The 21513-nt window shown below is 41.3% G+C and overlaps 2 protein-coding genes across 8 annotated transcripts in view; both read left to right on the top strand.

The window, feature by feature from the left end:
- Positions 1 to 21513, top strand: part of LOC105497720 (thioredoxin reductase 1) — a 181643-nt gene that overhangs the window by 127804 nt on the left and 32326 nt on the right. For all 7 annotated transcript variants that reach the window (XM_071071206.1, XM_011769014.2, XM_011769018.3 and 4 more), the window contains 3 exons: positions 14499 to 14621; positions 16393 to 16465; positions 18921 to 19040. In XM_071071206.1, the coding sequence (XP_070927307.1) occupies positions 14499 to 14621; positions 16393 to 16465; positions 18921 to 19040 (316 nt within the window). The remainder of the gene's footprint in view (positions 1 to 14498; positions 14622 to 16392; positions 16466 to 18920; positions 19041 to 21513) is intronic.
- On the top strand, positions 2949 to 5269 carry LOC105497719 (EP300 interacting inhibitor of differentiation 3). The gene has a single exon (XM_011769011.3). It carries the CDS (start codon positions 3948 to 3950, stop codon positions 5061 to 5063), a length of 1116 nt encoding a protein of 371 aa, XP_011767313.1. The 5' UTR covers positions 2949 to 3947; the 3' UTR covers positions 5064 to 5269.

Genomic DNA, 21513 nt, shown 5'->3' with positions numbered 1-21513 from the left:
GCCTGGTCAACGTGCTGAAACCCCATCTCTACTAAAAATACAAAAATTAGCCTGGTGTGGTGGCTCGCACCTGTAATCCCAGCTACTTGGGAGGCTGAGGCAGGAGAATTATTTGAATCCGGGAGGTATAGGTTGCAGTGAGCTGAGATCATGCCATTGCACTCCAGCCTGGGCGACGAGCAAGACTCCGTCCCAAAAAAAAAAAAAAAAAAAAAAATTAAGATGGAAGAGAAACTATACCTAATGTCCTGCTAACTCTGGCAAATCAAACTAGGACTTTTACCACATGTCTTCACAACTCAATATTAAACAGATGCCCTGGTGGTATGAAGGAAGAAAAGCTGCTATAAAAGAAGGAATAGAAAAGTTTAGGGAGGTAGCTGATAGGATAAGTGTGTATGTTAGTGTGTGGGACTCAAACTTGACTGATTCCTGGCTTTGGCTCCAAAAAGTCTATTAAAAATCCATTTGTTATAGATAAGTCTTACAGCAAAATCTAACTGGAGAAAAATAGTGGACTCCATGTGACTTCTTCCTTTATTTGGTTACAGGGAGACATGTGACCTTTGTCATCCACCCTGTCACGTTTGTATTGAGCAGTATGGGTTGTGGAAAAGAGCTCAGAATACTTGGAATTAACCTAAACTCCTAGAAAAGGAACTGAAAATATAGGAGAAAAGACTGAAGAAAAGAGGAAAGGAAATGGAGGGTTGTATTGAACCCTGACTAGCAACTCTTGAGCGAAGAAAGAGGAAAAGGGGGGAAGAGGGGAGCTAAATTATCTCTGAGGCAACTCAGTCTTATGGCTGCCTGAACTAGTCTATACTGTGGGAATAAGGTAGACTCCATCGATTGCTGTGAAGTACCAGTGCACTTCTTGCTCTCTATTCCTAGTCACAGACAAATTTATCAGCAGTGCAGTTTCTTCTTTTTAAGCTTCATTTAAATAATTATTAGTAGCACTTGGACCTTAGGTTAGGAAATCACTGTTTAATGATTTAAAGATTAACCAGCATGGAAATCCCATTCTTTATATGATTGGGGAAAATTATTAAACTTGAGATTGTTTCACTTTGTAGCAAATGTCTAAAGGCAGATTTTTTTTTTTTTTTTTTTTTTTGAGGAGTTGTTTCCCTCTTGTTGCCCAGGCTGGAGTGCAATGGTGCCATCTTGGCTCACCTGCAACCTCCGCTTCCCAGGTTCAAGCAATTCTCCTGAGTAGCAGGGATTACAGGCGTGTGCCACCACGTCCAGCTAATTTTCTATTTTTAGTAGAGACGTGGTTTCTCCATATTGATCAGACTGGTGTCAAACTCCTGACCTCAGGTGATCCACCCACCTCAGCCTCCCAAAGTGCTGGGATTACAAGTGTGAGCCACTGCGCCCAGCCTAAAGGCAGAGTTTTAAAGGTGGAATATGATGCAAGTCTGCCTTTCTTAGGATGATCTAAGTTACATGTTAATAACGTACTTGGAGATCTAGCATAGAATGCACTCAGCACTGTAAATCACAACTTAATAATGCTTGCCTTGATATGCTCTGTTGCTCTGAGCAAATTGTGTGGGATTTCCTGAGAAATCCCTGTAAATGGTATTAGTAATACTTTATAAGTAGGTTGGGAGAATATAGTTTTCTAAGGCATTTTGAAATTCTTAGATGAAAGGTTCTTTATGTAGCAAATTGGTGTCAGCCTATTTTCCTTCCTCGGAGCCTGGAGAAAATAGGCACCATAGGGTGGGAAGGGTTGGCTTGTCTTCGTAAATAGCTATTGTTGAATTTAAAGTGGATGTGAGCAACTCCTAAGAATATCGTTCACTGTAAAAGCAGACTTTTTTGGATTTGGGTCTTGGCATTCTTAGCTGTATTTTCACCTAAGATTTAAAACAAGTTTAAATACTGGTTTGTAATTGGCCAGACTTGGGAAAGATATGATCCTTTAATGATCCTGGGTCTCAACTTACCTATCTCTCATTGTTTCTTTATTTCAGAAGAGGGATAAGAACTTTTTCTGAAGAGCAGTCAACTTTTCCTTTCAGTGTATAGGATTACTTCCACGAATCTGTGAACTTAATCTTTGCTGCCAAATAACTTGCAGTAGATGCTGGGACAGTTTTAAATCTATTTTAATTTATACATTCAGTACATAAGTGCATCCATGTAAAAACAGCTATGTTTGGAAGATGTAAAACCCAGCTTTTGTTTTTGAGAAGCCAACAATCTAATAGCATAGGATCATATATACGTACAACTAACCGTAATGCATGGTGTTTTGAAAAATGCATGTATTTCCCTGAATTACCCCTAGTTAATAAAATAATTGGGGGCAAATGGTAATATAAGGATTTTGGAGTAACTTAATACTACTAGATTTTGCTGTTTATGCATTTGCAAAAAACCTTCTAATGCTAAATACAAACAAGTCTATCTGCATAAAGGATGGTAGGGCTAATTTACTTCCTGGTGCTGTGAAACTGGACAGGTGCAGTTGTGGGTGTCTTTTTTTTAAGGTGCACCTGCTGCAGGTTTGAAAAGCTGTTGATGCCCATGGGTTGGTTGTGTGCATGTTCTCTTTAAAAACCAGATGTATTAATTCCAGTTGTTAAGTATACTTTGCTATTTGCTACTGGTGAGACAGATAAGCGGAGTCCTGTGGTTAACTGCACTTGAGTTTCCAGTGACCCCATTAAATCCAATGGGTAAATTTTCCAACGCAGATTAGTCACCCAGTTTACAGATTAAGCTTTCTTTTTTTTTTTTTTTTTTTTTTTTTTTTTGAGACGGAGTCTCGCTCTGTCGCCCAGGCTGGAGTGCGGTGGCCGGATCTCAGCTCACTGCAAGCTCCGCCTCCCGGGTTCACGCCATTCTCCTGCCTCAGCCTCCCGAGTAGCTGGGACTACAGGCGCCCGCCACCTCGCCCGGCTAGTTTTTTGTATTTTTTAGTAGAGACGGGTTTTCACAGTGTTAGCCACGATGGTCTCGATCTCCTGACCTCGTGATCCGCCCGTCTCGGCCTCCCAAAGTGCTGGGATTATAGGCTTGAGCCACCGCGCCCGGCCTCAGATTAAGCTTTCATATCCTTAGATTGTTTCTGAAATCTTCATAGCTTTGCTCACCTTTTAGGGTTCAGAGTTCTTACCCATTCAGTGTCGGTGGCCTTTAGATGTTGGCAAGCTTACAAGCAAATAGCTCTTTTGCAGAGATCTCTACCCATCATTCTATTCTTCCACTCCTGGATGGTGGAGAACCAAAGTTCACTTGAGTAATGCGAGCACTCAGTTTCCTGCAGGGGTTAGCACGCATACTGGAGGCTCCCCCGACCCCACAGATCTTCGGGATGGGGTGATGGAGGGGGTTTGGTTTTTAAAGAGGACCTGTGAAAGTAATTAACCCGATTTACATTTGTATAATAAGTCTAAACACCACCTTGCAAAAGAACTGAGAGTTCAGCCTGTTCAATGGAGTTTCTGCTTTTCACGGGCCTTGGCCTTACCGGCGGTTACAGTCCAGCCAGATTTAGTTCACAAAAAAACAAAACCCTCGGTCGACCTCACTGCGGCATATGATGGCAGCGATCGTTTTAAAGCGCAGGACCTTTAGTGTCCTCAACAGTTTTGTCTCAAGTTGTCCAAAAGTGTTTTTTTTAAAGTGAGGTGATCCAGTCGGTAAACGCTTTGAAAAAGAACAGCTGTGCCCTGAGCGGGCATAACTCGCGTTTGGGGTCGGGGCCCATTATTGCGCGTGTTCGGAGCGCGGCGCTTGCCTATGAGCGAGCGCCTCGGGTCGTGGTGCCTCCGGGCCGGGGCGGGGCTGTCTTCCCGCGGAGCGTGCTGGGGGCGGGTCGCGCCGGGCCGGGCCGCTAATGCGCATGGGCGGGCGTCCGCGGCTCCAACTGCCGCCAGTTTCCACAAGCTGGGAGGGCCGTTACCTCGGAGATACCAGTGGCCGGCATGTCGGTTGAAAAAGCTTCCCGCAAGGGAGACGACGAGAAAGGAGAGGAGCAGCTCGTGGTCATCCCTAGTAGCGAGTACGCGGCGAAGCCGGCGGCGGCGGAGGGAGCGCCGATGAAGATGGATGTGGCGGTGAGGGTCACGGGCTGCTCCGACGACCTCAGCTCTGGGGATGCCGACATAGACCCAAAACTCCTGGAGCTCACCGCTGACGAGGAGAAGTGCCGCAGCATCCGCAGGCAGTACCGGCAGCTCATGTACTGCGTGCGGCAGAACCGGGAGGACATCGTGAACTCGGCGAACAACTCCTTGACCGAGGCTCTGGAGGAAGCCAACGTCCTGTTTGATGGAGTGAGCCGAACCAGAGAAGCAGCCCTCGACGCCCAGTTTCTTGTCATGGCTTCTGACTTGGGTAAAGAAAAGGCAAAGCAGTTAAACTCTGACCTGAACTTCTTTAATCAGTTAGCATTTTGTGACTTTCTGTTTCTGTTCGGGGGTCTGAATTGGATGGAAGGCGAGCCTGACGACTTGAGTGATTGTGATGATAACATAGCTCTTTCCTTCTGGAAGGCAATGGAAAAGGAAGCAACATCCTGGATGGTAAAAGCTGAGACATTCCATTTTGTTTTTGGTTCATTCAAACTAGAACCTTCTGCACCAAAGCCCCGACTTGAACACCAGAAAAAAGTTCGCAAGATGGAGGAAAATGGGAATATGCCTACAAAGTTGCGGAAGCTGGACCTGAGTAGTTATCCAGAAGCGACAGAAAAAAACGTAGAAAGGATTTTGGGATTGTTGCAAACCTACTTTCGAAAGTATCCTGATACTCCTGTGTCCTATTTTGAGTTTGTGATTGATCCAAACTCTTTTTCTCGTACTGTGGAGAATATATTTTATGTTTCTTTTATTGTAAGAGATGGTTTTGCAAGAATAAGGCTTGATGAAGACAGGCTGCCAATATTAGAGCCGATGAATGTTAACCAAATGGGTGAGGGAAATGATTCCAGTTGCCATGGTAGGAAACAGGGAGTCATATCTTTGACTTTACAGGAGTGGAAAAACATTGTGGCAGCTTTTGAAATTTCTGAGGCTATGATTACATACTCCTCATACTAAAGATTTCTTAGTATAGGATCCTTTTTGTGTGTTTTTCTGAAGTTATCTCAAATGGAGAGTCAAATGTAAACTGAAGCACATATTGTATGTCTTGTAAAGTGAAAAAGTATCTTCAAGAACATCAGACATTGTTTTACTGTGCAGCATATTTTTCTTAGTAATTTATAAGGTCATGATCTTCTCTTATTAAAAAAAATTCTTTGGCATATTTATGGGAGCGTTTTATTGAATGCCCTTTAAGACTATTAACAAAAACAAGTTTTGGATACCAAATTAAGGGATATTTGATAATTTGCAAAACATAATAATTTACGAAAATCAATTATGATGCTCTGTGATACATTGCTTTCTCTGTCATAGAGAACCAAGAGAATCCCAGAAAGAGTTCCTAACCACGTTGGGGAAAGAGTGGGTAAAAAACAAAAGTGGAAAAAAAAGCAAACAAACAACAACAACTTGTCTGTAAGGCAGTTAATATGCAACATTAAGAATAAAAAAGTCATTGCAAAGAAGACAGGATTTATGAGGGAGTATCCATATTCTAAACAGTTTCTGTTATTAGACTCAGCAAAAGTAGTGTCTCTGCTGTAGAAGTTGAGGTGTCAGCTAAGGGCTGAAAGTTGAGTAGAAACACGGAGAAGGAAAAGGCATTCTAGGCAGGAGAATAGCAAGGTCAAATGCATGGAATTGTTAGAAGTTAGGCACGAGAGGACCATTAGATTTATGGGAAAACTGTTATATTTGATTGTTAAGCTGGGCAACAATTGAATAACTTCATCTATTAGTATCCTCAGAAGATATTTTTGTCTAACTATTATACGTTGAACACAAAATCTTTTGCTATCCAGTTGTAGTTTTTATCTACTGAATTTCTTCTCTGGCCCCTAGTGTCCCTTTGTGGTCTTTGTTAGTACATAGAATGTCCTTCAGAATCTGCACTGTTTCATCATGTAACAACTTTGAATATTTGTCCCACTTTAATTTTGCATTTTTATCTTTTTTTTTCCTTGAGACAAGTGTCACTCTTGTTGCCCAGGCTGGGGTGCAGTGGAGCGATCTTGGCCCACTACAACCTCTGCCTCTGGGGTTCAGGCAATTCTTGTGCCTCAGCCTCCCAAGTAGCCGGGATTACAGGTGCGTGCCATCACACCTAGCAAATACCTGCCTCGGCCTCCCAAAGTGCTGGGATTACAAGTGTGAGCCAAATTTTGCATTTCTTAGTAGGGTTTTAAATGCCAGGAAACTGACCCTGCTTGAAACTAAAACATGTTAGTTTATCTAGATGTTTTTCACTTAGTGTAAAGCCATAAAGGCTTTTTTCTTTCTGTTGCTTGCAGTTGTTTTAAGAATATAAATTACAACCTTATTTGGAGATTATTGCCAAAAGTTTGGGTCATTAGGAAAACAACTTGAGAAGGTGCAGTAAGCATGCCCATAAACTTTCTTTCCTTTGATCCTTATAGGAGCTTAAGTTTTGGTAGTCGTGGAATTTTGCCATTAAACAATAATTTGGCAAATGTTTAGGCATCTGTTGTGCATAGCAGTGGCAAACTTTCCTAGTTTAAGTCTAGTAGTACAGGAAAGGGAAATCCAAAGACTCAACAAATGATACCAAGACTGAGAGGAAGGATCTTTCATGTATGGGGATGAGGTTCTTCACCAATAATACAGTAGTGGTTTTAGCAAAAATAGAACTTTCTTATGAAACTTGGCCAATTATTTTCTAAATTAGTTCCTCCTTTCACATACTAAAGAGCGCTCACCCTTGCTAGTGTCTAGTATCCTTTGATTTATAGTAGCAGTCATGGAAGTATCATTTGATCTCAGTAATCCTCATTTCCAGCATGTCTCTACCAACCAATTTCCTTGGGTTTTGCAGAGATCTGCTGTTGGAAGAAAAAGTACTCTTAATGACAGCAAACAGATCCCGCCCCGGTACTTTACTGACAATCAGTTGCTCTGTTGAATGCTTCGTGTCTTTACTAGGAGTATTTGACAGTGATGATTTAAAAGCATTAATAGATCATCTGGAGGCTTAGGAGGTAATTTTTTGGGTCTTCTCTAAAGCTAATAGCTGTTAAAATACGAAGTTGACCACTACTGTTTCTATTTGTACTGGTTGGCATGACACCAGTGAAATGATGAGGCGTGATGGATTGCCTCATCATTTTTGAAATTTTGAAATTAAAGTGACTGCTTACCTTGAAGCAAAAAGGAAATTAAAAATTTATAGAGATTAAGAATCAAACTGTAAATCTGCTTGTTTCTTGCTAATATAGAGAACTTTATTTAATTTTTTGGAGACAGAGTTTTCACTCGTTGCCCAGGCTGGAATGCAATGGCACAATCTCGGCTTACTGCAACCTCCACCTCCTGGGTTCAAGTGATTCTCCTGCCTCAGCCTCCCGCGTAACTGGGATTACAGGCACCCGCCACCACGCCTGGATGATTTTTGTACTTTTAGTAGAGACAGGGTTTCACTATATTGGCCAGGCTGGTCTTGAACTTCTGACCTCGTGATTCGCCTGCTTTGGCCACCCAAAGTGCTGGGATTCCAGGTGTGAGCCACCACGCCCGGCCTAGGGTACTTTAAATTTTGCAGGTTCAGTTAGCTGAAATGTAGGATAATTTTTTTTTTTTTTTTAATGAGACAGGGTCTTGCTCTGTTGCCCAGAGCACAATCCTGGCTTACTGCAGTCGCCTTGATCTCGCGGACTCAAGTAAGTCTCCTGCCTCAGCCTCCCGAGTAGCTGGGACTACAGCTGCATGCCTCCACACTCAGCTATTTTTTTTGTTTCGGAAGAGAGAAGGTCTCATTATGTTGCCCAGGCTGGTCTTGAACTCCCAGACTTAAGCAATCCTCCTGCCTTGGCCTCCCAAAGTGTTGGGAATTACAGGTGTGAGCCACCACGCCCAGCCTAGGACAATATTTTTAAGAAATATTTTAAAAATATTTTGAGAATATTTTTAAATAATAGAACTTTATTGAATGGTAGAACCACTTGCTGGTCAAAGGATCTGGGATCAGATCCTCATTCTATAACATTCTAGTTATGTACTTTGGATAAATTATTATTTAACCTGTAAACAGGTTTTTCATTTGCCAAGTGGGAATAATGCCTCTTAAGTTTACAGTAAGAATCAAAGTAGAAAATGTTTGTGATAAGTACTTTGAGATATGAATTATGGTATGTAGTATAGTTGGAAAAGCAAGAGGTTTGTAATCTCTGAAATTGAACGTGGGCTCAATTCTTGGCTCGTGGGCAAGTTTCTTTCTCTGAGGGCCTCTATACTATATGAAATGGGAATAAACATCTGACTGGAAGACTTTGAGATAATGTATAAAAAAAACTTTTCTCATTGTAGACTCTCATGTTAGTGCCTCACTCTCTAGTTTAGAGTCAGCAAATTCCATAATGCCACCTCCCTCCATAGTGATATCTCTGTAATGGTTCATTTACTTTCCTTTGAGTCTCTGACCATTTGTCATGCTTTTTAGACCCTTGTCCTGGAGAATGTATTACCAAGTGATTGGTAATTAATTTATTCCACAACTGTTTGAATGCCCATTTTGCCAGTCACTGTTCTAGGAACTGGTTGAAAAATGGTGGACAGAAAACTGCCCACCTTTCATGATTTCATGTTTTAGTGGGTATATTAGTTTCCTTTTGCTGCTCTAACAAATTACCAAACATTTAGTGGTTTTAAATAACACTATTTTACAGTTGTGGAAGTTGGATGCTAAAATCCAGTTATCAATAGGTCTGGTTCCTTCTGGAAGCTCTGAGGCAGAATCTGTTCCCTTGCCTTTTTCAGCTTCCAAAGCCTACCTGCATTCCCTGGCCCACAATCTGTCACTTCCTCTATTTTCTTTTCTTTTTTTTTTGAGACGGAGTCTCGCCCTGTCACCCAGGCTGGAGTGCAGTAGCACAATCTCAGCTCACTACAAGCTCCGCCTCTTGGGTTCACGCCATTCTCCTGGCTCAGCCTCCTGAGTAGCTGGGACTACAGGCGTCCGCCACCACACCTGGCTAATTTTTTGTATTTTTAGTGGAGACGGAGTTTCACCATGTTGGCCAGGATGGTCTCGATCTCCTGACCTCGTGATCTGCCTGCCTGGGCCTCCCAAAGTGCTGGGATTACAGGCGTGAGCCACCACGCCTGGCCACTTCCTCTATTTTCAAAGCTGGCAATGCAACCTCTTGCTTCTGTCCTCACATCTCCTAGTACTATAATCAAGTCTCCCTCTGCCTCTTTCTTATAACACCTGTGATTACATTGGGCCTAGTGGGATAATCCTGGAAAATCTCTCTCTAGAACCTTAATCACTCTTTACACGTAACATAGTCACTGGTTCTAGGGATCCAGACTTTGACATTGGAGAACTATCGTTCACCCTATCGTAGAGAAAGACAACATATTCCTGTTAACGATGATAGCTCTGAAGAAGAGTTGCTTGGATAGAGGTTGAAGTGCTGCCTGAGAAGAAGGGTTAAGGGGAGGCTCTTTGAAGGAGGCATTTGAAATGTAATCTCTTTTTCATAAATCATTTACCAGAATACAGTCATGCACTGTATAAGGTCAATCATGTGTTACACATGAGATCAACAATAGACCACGTATATGGTGGTGGTTCCATTAAGATTAGACTGGCCCCTAGTGAGGTGGTAGTGCTCCCAAAGTCGGGCCAGAGAGATGAAAGACAGGATACCCACCCTTGCAGAATTGATGGGATCGTGTGATGGTGGCAGGGGGATCTCAGAGGAGGAACACCCAACTCAAGATGTATTAGTCCACTTTCACACTGCTGATAAAGACATACCCAAGACTGGGCAATTTTCAAAAGAAAGGGGTTTAATGACTCACAGTTCCACATGGCTGGGGAGGCCTCACAATCATGGAGGAAGGCAAGGAGGAGCAAGCCACATCTTAATGTGGATGGTGACAAAGGCAAAGAGAGAGATTGGGCAGGGAAACTTCCCGTTATAATACCATCAGATTTCATGAGACTCATTCGCTATCACAAGAACAGCACAGGGAATATCTGCCCCCATGATTCAATTACCTCCCACCAGGTCCCTCCCACAACATCTGGGAACTCAGTTTGGGTGGGGACACAGCCAAACTATATCACAAGGGCTGTTAAGTAAAGGCTTCTAATTTAAGCTTGAAGGGCATGAAGGGGTTGGAGTGGAGAAGAGAGGACATCCCAGGTAGTGTAACAATGTCTGTGCTAAGTGCTGTGGCTACATGTGTTATTGGAGTTGTAAGAAAGAAAAGGAGAATATTGGGAACTGAAGAGAAACTTGATGGATAAAATGGGCCTTTTGTGTTGGAATCTCTTAGAGTGTTGGTTAAAGAAGCCACCAGCCTCCAAGGGAATGCTGTGGAAGGGTAATATGTTTGTACATTGAATAGAAATAATGTAACATCATGCTAGTCTTGTCTGTGTGCTGGATCAAGATTTGTTAGGAAGAGGACATTTCAAAATAGTGGAGATTGACGCAGGGAAACTCAGCGGAGGACACCAGTAAAATACATTCCAGCACTTCTTGACTTAGTTCCAGGCAATTTCCCTTCTTCAGGAGGTGGGGAATTAGTAACTTAAAGGGATTAATTCCTACCAGCCACTTTGCTAACATGCATTATCTTTCTTAAACTCAGCCATTTGATGAGGTCAGGAACCTGTTAGCTTCGTTAAGGATTAGGTGATTGGTCCAAGTCACCTGGCCTTGTGAGTGGTAGAGCAAGTATTTTAACGCAGGTTATTTCTGCACCAGAGCCATCTATAATGGTAGGGGGGAAAAAGTACAAATCTGGCAAAGGATAGAAACTAAGTTTGGGGGGAAAGTCAGGATTTTAAAAGACTGCCACAGTTGAATTGCTTTCTGTATTATGCCCTTTTCGGGGGAGCCTGGAGCAGTGTTTTAGTAGGAGTGGGGCTGGGGAAAGGGATTGGATTACTATGACAGGCAGGTGGAAGAAAAGGAAGACTATCCAATGTGTAAGCCTTGCCAACAAGTGACGAATGCCTGCAGGTCATCTACTCATATTCTGTAGCAGTGATTCTCAAAGTATATGAGGCCCTTTTGGCATACTTTAAGGTCAGAATTATTTTCATAATACTAAGATACTGTTTGCCCTTTTTTTTTTTTTTTTTTTTTTTTTGAGATGGAGTCTCGCTTTGTTTCCCAGGCTGGAGTGCAGTGGTGCGATCTTGGCTCACTGGGAGCTCTGCCTCCTGGCTTCATGCCATTCTTCTGCCTCAGCCTCCCGAGTAGCTGGGATTACAGGCGCCCGCCACCACGCCTGGCTAATTTTCTATATTTGTAGTAGAGACGGGGTTTCGCCGTGTTAGCCAGGATGGTCTCTATCTCCTGACCTCGTGATCCTCCCACCTCGGCCTCCCAAAGTGCTGGGATTACAGGTGTGAGCCACCGCGCCCAGCTGCCCTTTTCACTTTAATTCTCTTGCATGTAAACTGTGAAGTTTTCCAGAGGTTACATGACAGGTGATGTGGCAACAGATTGAATGGAAAAACAGATATGAGCTGTCTTTTGTTGTCAGACATTAAAGAGAATTGCAAAGATACAAAGCAGTGCCATTCTTCTCACCAATTTAAAAAAATTTTTAAATAAAAACACTCATGTTAACATTTAATAAATATATTATTCTTAAATTTGTTAATATTTTAAGTTTCTTCCTAGTTTTAATTTCTAATATAATAAATAGATAAAACCCACATTAACAAGCTCTTTGGAGTCTCAGTTTTAAAGCTCTGGTTTAAGATTGTAAAGGAGTCCTGAGATGAAAAAGTTTGAGAACCTCTGTAGCAGCCACCACAGTCAGCCGACATAATTTCTAGTAATTGTAATTGGAAGAGAATGGGGGCATTTCTCTCCTTTCCTTATCCCATCTCTCTGCTACCTTCTTATGCTGTCTGGGGGAGCTGTCTTCTACCTTCTATCTTATTTTTATTTTAAGTGAGGTACCATTTACATGGAACGGAATGATAGCACTTTCAATTTTAAGTTCGGTTAAAATTTTAAAACATAATGTTTCTTTCTTTTTTTTTTCTTTTTTCTTTTTTGAAATGGAGTCTCACTCTGTCGCCCAGGCTAGAGTGCAGTGGCACGATCTCGGCTCACTGCAATGTCCACCTCCTGGGTTCAAGCAATTCTCCTACCTCAGCCTCCCGAATAGCTGGGATGACAGGTGCATGCCTCCACGCCCGGCTAACTTTTTTTTGTATTTTAGTAGAGACAGGGTTTCACCGTGTTGCCCAGGCGGGTGATGAACTCCTGAGCTCAGGCAACCCACCCGCTTCAGCCTCCCAAAGTGCCGGGATTACAGGCATGAGCCACTGAGCTCAGCCTCATAATGTTTCATTCTAAGGTCAACTGAATGCTTCAATTGCCTGTGTCTTACCAATTTTACCCACAGTGCTTTAAAATGGTGAGGTTCATTCAGAGCTTTTTTGGTAAAATCTGTGCACTGGTTGATACAATTTGACTTTAAGCTTGAACCAGGAGACCCCAGGTTAGATACAGAATTTCAGTAAGGAAGTGATTGTAAACATTGGTGGAGGGAGTATGTGGCTTTTCAGCATGAGGATACATTTTCTGGTATTTGTTCTAGTGGGTATGTTGGAGGAGGGGGATTCTCAGAACCGTGGTTTTCATTTAGACAGCCAGTTATTGTGTTCTGTCACCATCTTTGCTAAGTTCATGCAGATAAAATGAGATTGCGATTAAAAGTGATTGTATGTTATTTTTCCAGCAGGACATCTAACTGCACTTGTTAGTTAACTCTTAAACCAGTAAGTCATGCTCTTTGAGACTGAATAGGGAGTCACACTAGTTCCTTGAAGCTTAATTGATCCTTTGATCGAATGGCTGTTATTACCAAATTGTTTTTCCCCCACAGTGCCTTGTATTGAAGGAGGAGCCTTGGCCATAATGCCAGTTGATGAGTACTGGCTGTGTTTACCAGCCTCTCATGCTAGACCTTTTGTGCAGACTGTCAGGGTGGTGCAGTCTTGCCCCCACTGTTGCTGGTTTCCAGGTGTTCTCCCTTCAGTCCCTGAGGCACTACATATGCCCGCCATGCTGCCAACAGGTAGCCACAGTGCTGTGCTTCCTCCTTCACATTGCTCCACCGCATCCCCTTCCACATCCCAAGAACCTTGTTCTTCTGCTGACCCCAAGCTCTGCCTTTCACCCCCTGCATCTGATGGTAGGCAAGAGAGAAATGTGCAGTTTGGGCTGGTAAGTTTGGGGGCTCTTTTTGTTATTAAAGTTAAGACTTTTTGTTTGTTTGTTTTTTTAAATGAGATGGAGTCCAGTGGTGCGATCTTGGCTCACTGCAACCTCTGTCTCCCGGGTTCAAGTGCTTCTCCTGCCTCAGCCTCCAGAGTAGCTGAGATTACAGGCGCCCACCACCATGCCTGGCTAATTTTTGTATTTTTAGTAGAGAGAGGGTTTTACCCTGTTGGCCAGGCTGATCTCGAACTCCTGACTTCAAGTAATCCTCCCGCCTTGGCCTCCCAAAGTGCTGGTATTACAGGCGTGAGCCACTGCGCCTGGCCTAAGACTTGAGTTTTTGAAAACATTTTATTGTGCTTATTAACAACTTTCTCAGTCATTATCTCTTGTTAACATAGATTTTTATTTTAGTAAGAGATAATATTAAATATATCGCCAAAATATATTAAACTGATTTGAAATATAATTAATGTGTATCAGAATAATATTAGTGGAATGAAAGGATTTTTTTAAAAATTGAGAGTCTAACACCTAAATTATAAAAGTTTGTTACTTGCTAAGTATATGGAAACTAAATATTAAATATGGGAGACTTCATGCATATGCAATTAAAGGAATGAACTTTGCAGAGTTGTGCCTATTTAAAATATCCTACAAAAGCAGCAACTTTCACGTTTAACTTTTCATGCAGGTCAGTATCAATTGACAGTTCTGTTCTGATTTTCTAGATGTTATGCCCCAGCCAAACAGTACAGAAAAGTCTTAAATAAATATTTGACTGATCTTTTAAAATTGTTATATTGATATTAAGCTATGCCCATATTTACCAAGCCCCTATCTTTAAAACCTAGTTTAAAAATTCTAGGAAAAAAAGGCTGATGATTAAACCTGATTTAGACCTAAGCTGGTTTACTTAGTGGAGGTAATATACGAACACTTCAAAGTAGTTAGCAATGACAGTGTTTGGGGCTAATAAACTAACATAAAGCAAGCAGTTCACAACTTTAAGGAAGGTTGAATATTTCCATCTGTATGCTGTAATTATAAATCAAACAACATTTTCCCTTTGAAAATTCCTTTTGTTTTTCTTTAAGAAAAGGTTTTCTTAAAAGCTTTTTGGACATTGCTGATTTTAAGTTAAATTATTTTCTCTCCTGTTATTTTTCTTTAGGCTTATCAGGAGGGCAGACTTCAAAAGCTACTAAAAATGAACGGCCCTGAGGATCTTCCCGAGTCCTATGACTATGACCTTATCATCATTGGAGGTGGCTCAGGAGGCCTGGCAGCTGCTAAGGCAAGGCTCCTTGTGTTGTGTGTTGTCTGGGTGGTAGTTAGAATATTAACATTCCTCACAGGGTTCTCTCCGCTGTCTGTGGAATTTATTTGATCCACTTTTGTGACATTTTGCACATTAACTTGGGCAGGACATGGACATGATAAGGGACCACTTTATAAATCATTTTTCCAGATTGAAATATACATTACTTATATAAAAGTACAGGGCCCAGTAGTTTGGAACATGTTTCCACTCACTTTAAAGTTTAGTTGATTTCTCAGAGATAATAAGGGTGTTGTGCCTGGTGCAGTGGCTCACCACGGCTGTAATCCCAGCACTTTGGGAGTCCAAGGTAGGTGGATCACCTGAGGTCAGGAGTTCAAGACCAGCCTAGCCAATGTGGTGAAACCCCATCTCTACTAAAAATACAAAAATTAGCTGGGTGTGGTGGTGGGTGCCTGTAATCCCAGCTACTTGGGAGGCTGAGGCAGGAGAATGGCTTGAACCTGGGAGGCTGAGTTTGCAGTGAGCTGAGATCGCACCATTGTACTCCAGCCTGGGCAACAGGAGCAAAACTCTGTCTCAAACAAAAAAAAATATATATATATAGGTGTTGTGTGGAAATGGTTTGAAATTAAGCAAATATATTTCTTAATTAATATTTGTCTTTTTCACTTGATGATTTCCCTGTTCATAACCCCTTCTCTCCAGTATAAAAAAGATGGAGAGCAATTGGGTTTCTTAAACCCGTTTATTAAAAATGATTTGCTTTCTGTGTATGTGCGGTTAATAACCACTAACTCTGTGGTCTGAGGGTGATTGGGAAGAGGATGTATAAATAAAGAAGGTTAGGAGTGAGGCTCCTGGTCCTGAATCAAGATAAATTTCCCATGTGAGGACCCCTTGGGCCTGTCATCCTTACCCAACAGGTTCCTTTAAAAGATGAAGTGGTTATACTTCCCTAAGGTGTAGCTTGTGTTGAATCAGTAATGGGTAGAAGCTGCCCAAGTTAGGGGCAGACCAGCATGAAGCAGTGCTTTGCTGAAAGTAATTCAGGAATAATACCTGATGTGTTTTACTCCAGGGATGGTGTGTTTGAAAGACATGTAGACTCAGTCCTTTCAAATAACCTTTGGAGGTCTAGTTGCCAATATACAAAGTTTATTCTCTGAGAAAGAAAAGATACTCTGCAAAACAAACTTCTAACTCTTGTTTCCTTCCCTCAAAATAGAATTGGAAACATCATAGATATTGTCAACTTTTTAATGAGCTCCTCATGTGAAATTTTTAGGAAGTCTTGTAATACAGAAGAAAAACTTCTTCAGTATTCTGCTTTAGAAACCAAATTAGATTAAACTTTAAAATGATTTTTAAAATATCACCTTATAGGATACAGGTTGCATTAAGGGCTGTAGACTGTCAGTAAACCTGCTTTTTCAGCTACTTGGCAACTTGCTTGGAAATGGCCACTTTCTTTTTTCAGGTATTGCTTAATCTGTTACTGTTTGAATGGAGTTATGTGAGAAGTCTAAGGTTTCCAGCTGATTCTAACAATTTTACTACTCTATTATGCATAATTTTAAAATCTACTCTCACAACTATCTGAATATCTGTTAATTTTTATCCTGGAGTTGAATTAATCATCATGATGTGTGTGAAGTACCCAGGTATTAATTACTCGTTATGCTTTAAGCTCTATAGCTTAAAAAAAAATCATAGATTTTTAACAGCCCATTTCCAATCTGTCATGTTAACCTTTCCAACTCACTTTAATAATTTTATTTTCCAGGAGGCAGCCCAATATGGCAAGAAGGTGATGGTCCTGGACTTTGTCACTCCCACCCCTCTTGGAACTAGATGGGGTAAGCTTTTAAAATACTCTAGAAGTGATGTTGCCGAAGTAGTTTTCCCCTGGCAGTAATCTAACTGGCTCCTAAAGCCTAATTTAAAAAATTAAAAACTAAGTTAAAGAAAAACTAGCCCCAAAACATATATATCTTTTATTTGAGCCAAGTTAAAATGGATCAGGTTAAATGCTAAAAATTTAGGTTCTTTGGCACAGAGTCAAGAAGTAAAAACCTTGTCTACAAGCTATGATTTAAAGGTAAATATTTGAGTAATCTAGCATATATAGGGGCTTAATAACTGAAAATTTAAACTTTTCATATGTGGATTTCTGTTTTAAATCTACCTCCTACATTGAACAAAACTGGAATGAGATACCTTACTGCCTAGCCCTTACTCTTCTCGGTCTTGATGAATTATATGTTCATTATTCATTTATTCAGCAAATGTTTATTGAACATTTATTATGAACCATGGCAGTGATGATATAGCAGTGAACTTGGCACATTCAAAGTTCCTGCCCTTGTGGAGCTTATATTCTAAGTGGGGAGACAAAAGATACGTAAGAACTTTAGGAGTTGTGGTAAGTGGTATTGAAAAAATTATATAGTGGCATAGAGACGAAGTGGATAAAGGAGAGTTTAACTTTGAGAAGATCATCAAGGAAGGCATCTGAAGAGGTGACATTTAGAAGAGGCCAAAGAATGAGAATGAGCCAGCTGTCAAAAGGTGAGGCAGAACTTTCCAGGCAGCTTCTCTTTCTTCGAGGATAGCACATACAAAGGCCCTGAGGTAGGTAAGAGTCCTTCATGGTTGTGGCATAGATAATGGGAGCTGGAGGTGGTAGTGTGAGGTGAGACCAGAGAGGAAGGCAGGTGTCCCTATCGAGGGCTTTGTAGGCCCAGATAAGGAATTTGGACTAATCAAAGCATATAATTTGGACTAAATTGGACTAATCAGAGCATATAAATGAGCTTTTGAAGACTCTAAGGCAGGGGAGCCATGTGATAATATAACATTTTTTAAAGATTACTTGGCTGCTTGCATTAGAAGGAACCAAGAAGCAGGAAGTCCAGATAAGGCGATGTCACAATTTCCGATTCATCCGTTCAGCAGACACTTAATGTGTCAATCTGTGTCAGACACTGCTCTTGTTGCTAGGTATTCCCCTTCTGACCTGTGAAGTTTATACTCCAGAGAGACGCTGGTAGCATTCTGCTCAGAGGACCGACTTTGAGCTGTGAAGTCTGTTGCCATCTTTCACTCTTAACTCATGTCATTTTGGTCACCTGCCTGTGTTTTGTTCTAATGGAAACAAGCTGTAACCATGTTCTTTAAGCTTAGGGATACTAAAGTTTTTTTTTAGGGAGCAAGGGAAGTCATGCATCCTTTAAAAAACCAAGTGAATGCTGTAGGCCACCTCCTTAAAAAAATGCACATCAACACCAAAAAAAATTTTTTTTTGAGATGGAGTCTCGCCCTGTTGCCCAGGCTGGAGTGCAGTGGCGCTATCTCGGCTCACTGCAACCTCCACCTCCTGGGTTCAAGCCGTTCTTCTGCCTCAGCCTCCTGAGTAGCTGGGATTACAGACATGTACCACCACGCCCGGCTAATTTTTTTGTACTTTTAGTAGAGATGGGGTTTCATCATGTTGGCCAGGCTGGTCTCAAACTCCTGACTTCAAATGATCCACCCACCTCGGCCTCCAAAATGCTGGGATTACAGACGTGAACCACCACGCCTGGCCCATATACACCAAATTTTATGTGTAGTTTAAGAACCACTACACTCTAATCGCCTAGCATAATAACGCCTTTATCAGTTACCTCTGTGCATAGATTCAATGGCAAGTGCAGATGCTGCTTGAATTACAATGGGGGACTACATCCTGATAAAATGCTTTGTAAGTTGAAAACAAGTCAAAAATGCATTTAATACACCTAACCTCCTGAACATCATAGCTTAGCCTAGTCTACCTTAAACATGCTCTGAACACTTACATTAACCTACAGATGGGCAAAATCATCTAACACAAAGCCTATTTTATAATAAAGTGTTGAATATCTCATATAATTTATTGAATGCTGTACTGAAAGTGAAACACAGTATGGGTGTATGGGTATCAACATGAAGAGAAAAATCGTAAGTCGGGTCATCTATATAGGGTTGTGTACATAGTAAAATTTCAATTTCTGGCATCTTTATCAGCAATCAATTAATTTTCTATCTTTGAAGTATATGGAAATCGTGGAAATCTGCCCCTCTTTGTTTCATTTTAGGATGATGTTACCGTGTTTGTTATGTAAGGGTCTCTGAACTGATGAATGTTGTAAGATTTAGGAATAAACTTTATTATTGGCCACATTAAGCAAATATAATACAGTATTTCTTAGAGTTGTAATAATTGTTGACTTTGAAGATTTGTAAGGCTTGGAAAGCAGGCTATAAACTGATTTCTCAATGTTGTTGTAGGTCTCGGAGGAACATGTGTGAATGTGGGTTGCATACCTAAAAAACTGATGCATCAAGCAGCTTTGTTAGGACAAGCCCTACAAGACTCTCGAAACTATGGATGGAAAGTCGAGGAGACAGGTATGAGAGGGAAAAGCTACTCTTGTGTTTGTGCTTTTGGTGGTTTGAGCTGCAATCTTTGTAATGCATCATCAATTTTCATGAAGAGAGCAAATAGCCTAGTTGTTTTTATTGTTTACATTTTTTATGGATATAATCACTGGAGTTATCCTTTGTCAAGTATTTACATAGTTATGGTAACAACAGATATTGCATTTGGATTATGGTATTTCTATAATATAAAATTAGAGTTCTTTTGAATATATTGTCATGTAGTGTTTGTGAGAAATCATACAATGTTTATAATTTGTAAGGAAGTACTAATTGCATTTGCTTTCTTTTAAAGCTGTTACATTTTTCTTCCTCCAAAGAAGTCTTGTTTCATGAGCCGATATTTGGGGGGGGTGGGGGTTGTTTGTTGAGGAGGGGGTGGTTAGACTTTGTTGGATTAAAAATATTTAGAGCACTCTAAAAACCCTAGACGAGTTGAAGAGATTGTAATTGTTAATTTAATTTAATTTAATTTATTTATTTATTTTGAGACAGAGTCTCACTCTGTCACCCAGGCTGGAGTGCAGTGGTGCCATCTCGGCTCACTGCAAGCTCCGCCTCCTGGGTTCACGCCATTCTCCTGCCTCAGCCTCTCGAGTAGCTGGGATTACAGGTGCCCACCACCACACCTGGCTAATTTTTTGTATTTTTTGTAGAGATGGGGTTTCACCCTGTTAGCCAGGATGGTCTTGATCTCCTGACCTCGTGATCCACCTGCCTTGGCCTCCCAAAGTGCTGGGATTAACAGGCGTGAGCCACCATGCCCGGCAGAATTGTTAATTTTAGAAAGTAGATTGCATTATCTAGTAGAAGAATAAAGTAAGATTTGGCATAGCTTCCTGGCTAATTTATGACGTATGTCACTCTGTTGTGAAGAGTGAAACTCCAACCCCTATCTGATTTGAGGTTTGAGACCTATGCATTATGGAGCATTTGAGGGAAAATACTCCAGCCAGTAGCCAGGTTAAACTATTTTGTGGCTTTTTCAGGGTTTTAATTGTGTATTAAATGTAAAGATAAGGCATAAATACATGCTTGGAAAAATTTTGCTGTCACTCAAACTAGTTATGCTTCTTTTCTTGATGCTTTTACTTCCTACTTAAGATAATAGTACCTTTTCCAAGTCTGAAATCTTAGAAAATCACTAACTTTTAAAGTTTTATAATGTTGGGGTCACATTGTTTGCTCAGATCCTTAAGAGAGAGAGGGATATAAGAAGAAATTTTGTAAAACATTGGTAATTACTGCAGCTTAGATGATTAGCATGTGTAGGTGAGTTATATACTATTCTATTCCACTCCTAGTAGAGAAACAGCAAGTCCTGAGACTTTTGTAGTGGTAGACAGGCCAGGCAGGCAGGTTAGTCCAACCTTCCTGCAGCCTTCCCCGCCCACAAGCTACCTGGTCCTCTAGAACCATAACCACAGTGGCATCTGCAGTTACTTTTTTTTTTTTTTTTCTTTCAGTTGAACCAATCTCTTAAGGTTCGCTCTAATTCTAACATATTATGATCATATGAATTGAATTCAATATCCATAATCTATCTGTTCTCTTGGAGGCTATAAATCAGTTTTTTGTGCTGTCATTCCCACTTCCAGAGGCTGGCCAGTAAGTGTTATAAGCCTGTTTTCAACACTTACTGTATAGCCAGTCTACTTGCCCACTGAATTAGAGACTCACATTCCTCATTTCAATGAGAGAAGCTTTCAGTATATGTTGATTCTCTTCTTCCTTCCAAACCACAGCTGCCCTAGGTAGGACCTGTCTTTTGCCTACCACCAGAGTATATTTACCTGTATCTTATTTATTTCCCTAGTCATTTATAAGATATTGATTATTGGGCCAGGTGGCTCATGCCTGTAATCCCGACAGTTTGGGAGGCCAAGGGGAAGGATCAGTTTGAGACCAGAAGTTCAAGACTACCTTGGGCAACAAAGCAAGACCCTGTCTCTTAAAAAAAAAAAAAAAAATTAGTTGGGCATGGAAGCCCTCTCCTATAGTCCCAGCTTCTTAGGAGGCTGAAGCAGGGGGATAATTTGAGCCCCGGAGTTTGAGGCTGCAGTGAGCTGTTATTGATTGTACCACTGCACTCCAGCCTGGGCAACAGAGTGAGACCCTGTCTCTAAAGAAGAGATTATTGAGGCTGGGTGCAATGACTCGTGCCTATAATCCCAGCACTTTGGGAGGCTGAAGTGGGCAGAGCACTTGAGGTCAGGAGTTTGAGACCAGCCAGGCCAACATGGCAAAACTGCATCTCTACTAAAATTACAAAAAATTAGCTGGGCGTGGTGGCCCACACTTGTAGTCTCAGCTACTTGGGAGGCTGAGGCATGAGAATAGCTTGAACCCTGGGGTTGGGGGGTCAGAGGTTGCAGTGAGCCCAGATTGAGCCATTGCATTCCAGTCTGGGCAACAGGGCAAGACTCTGTCTGTGGGGGGAATA

The sequence above is a fragment of the Macaca nemestrina genome, chromosome 10 (assembly GCF_043159975.1).
Source record: "Macaca nemestrina isolate mMacNem1 chromosome 10, mMacNem.hap1, whole genome shotgun sequence".
Taxonomy (NCBI): domain Eukaryota; kingdom Metazoa; phylum Chordata; class Mammalia; order Primates; family Cercopithecidae; genus Macaca; species Macaca nemestrina.
The sequence above is the reverse complement of the archived record's forward strand: the minus strand, read 5'-3'. Positions and strand labels throughout refer to the sequence as shown.

Bases quoted from the DNA above. Each gene is read 5' to 3' on its own strand.
- LOC105497719 (XM_011769011.3), top strand. From the start codon at position 3,948: ATGTCGGTTGAAAAAGCTTCCCGCAAGGGAGACGACGAGAAAGGAGAG.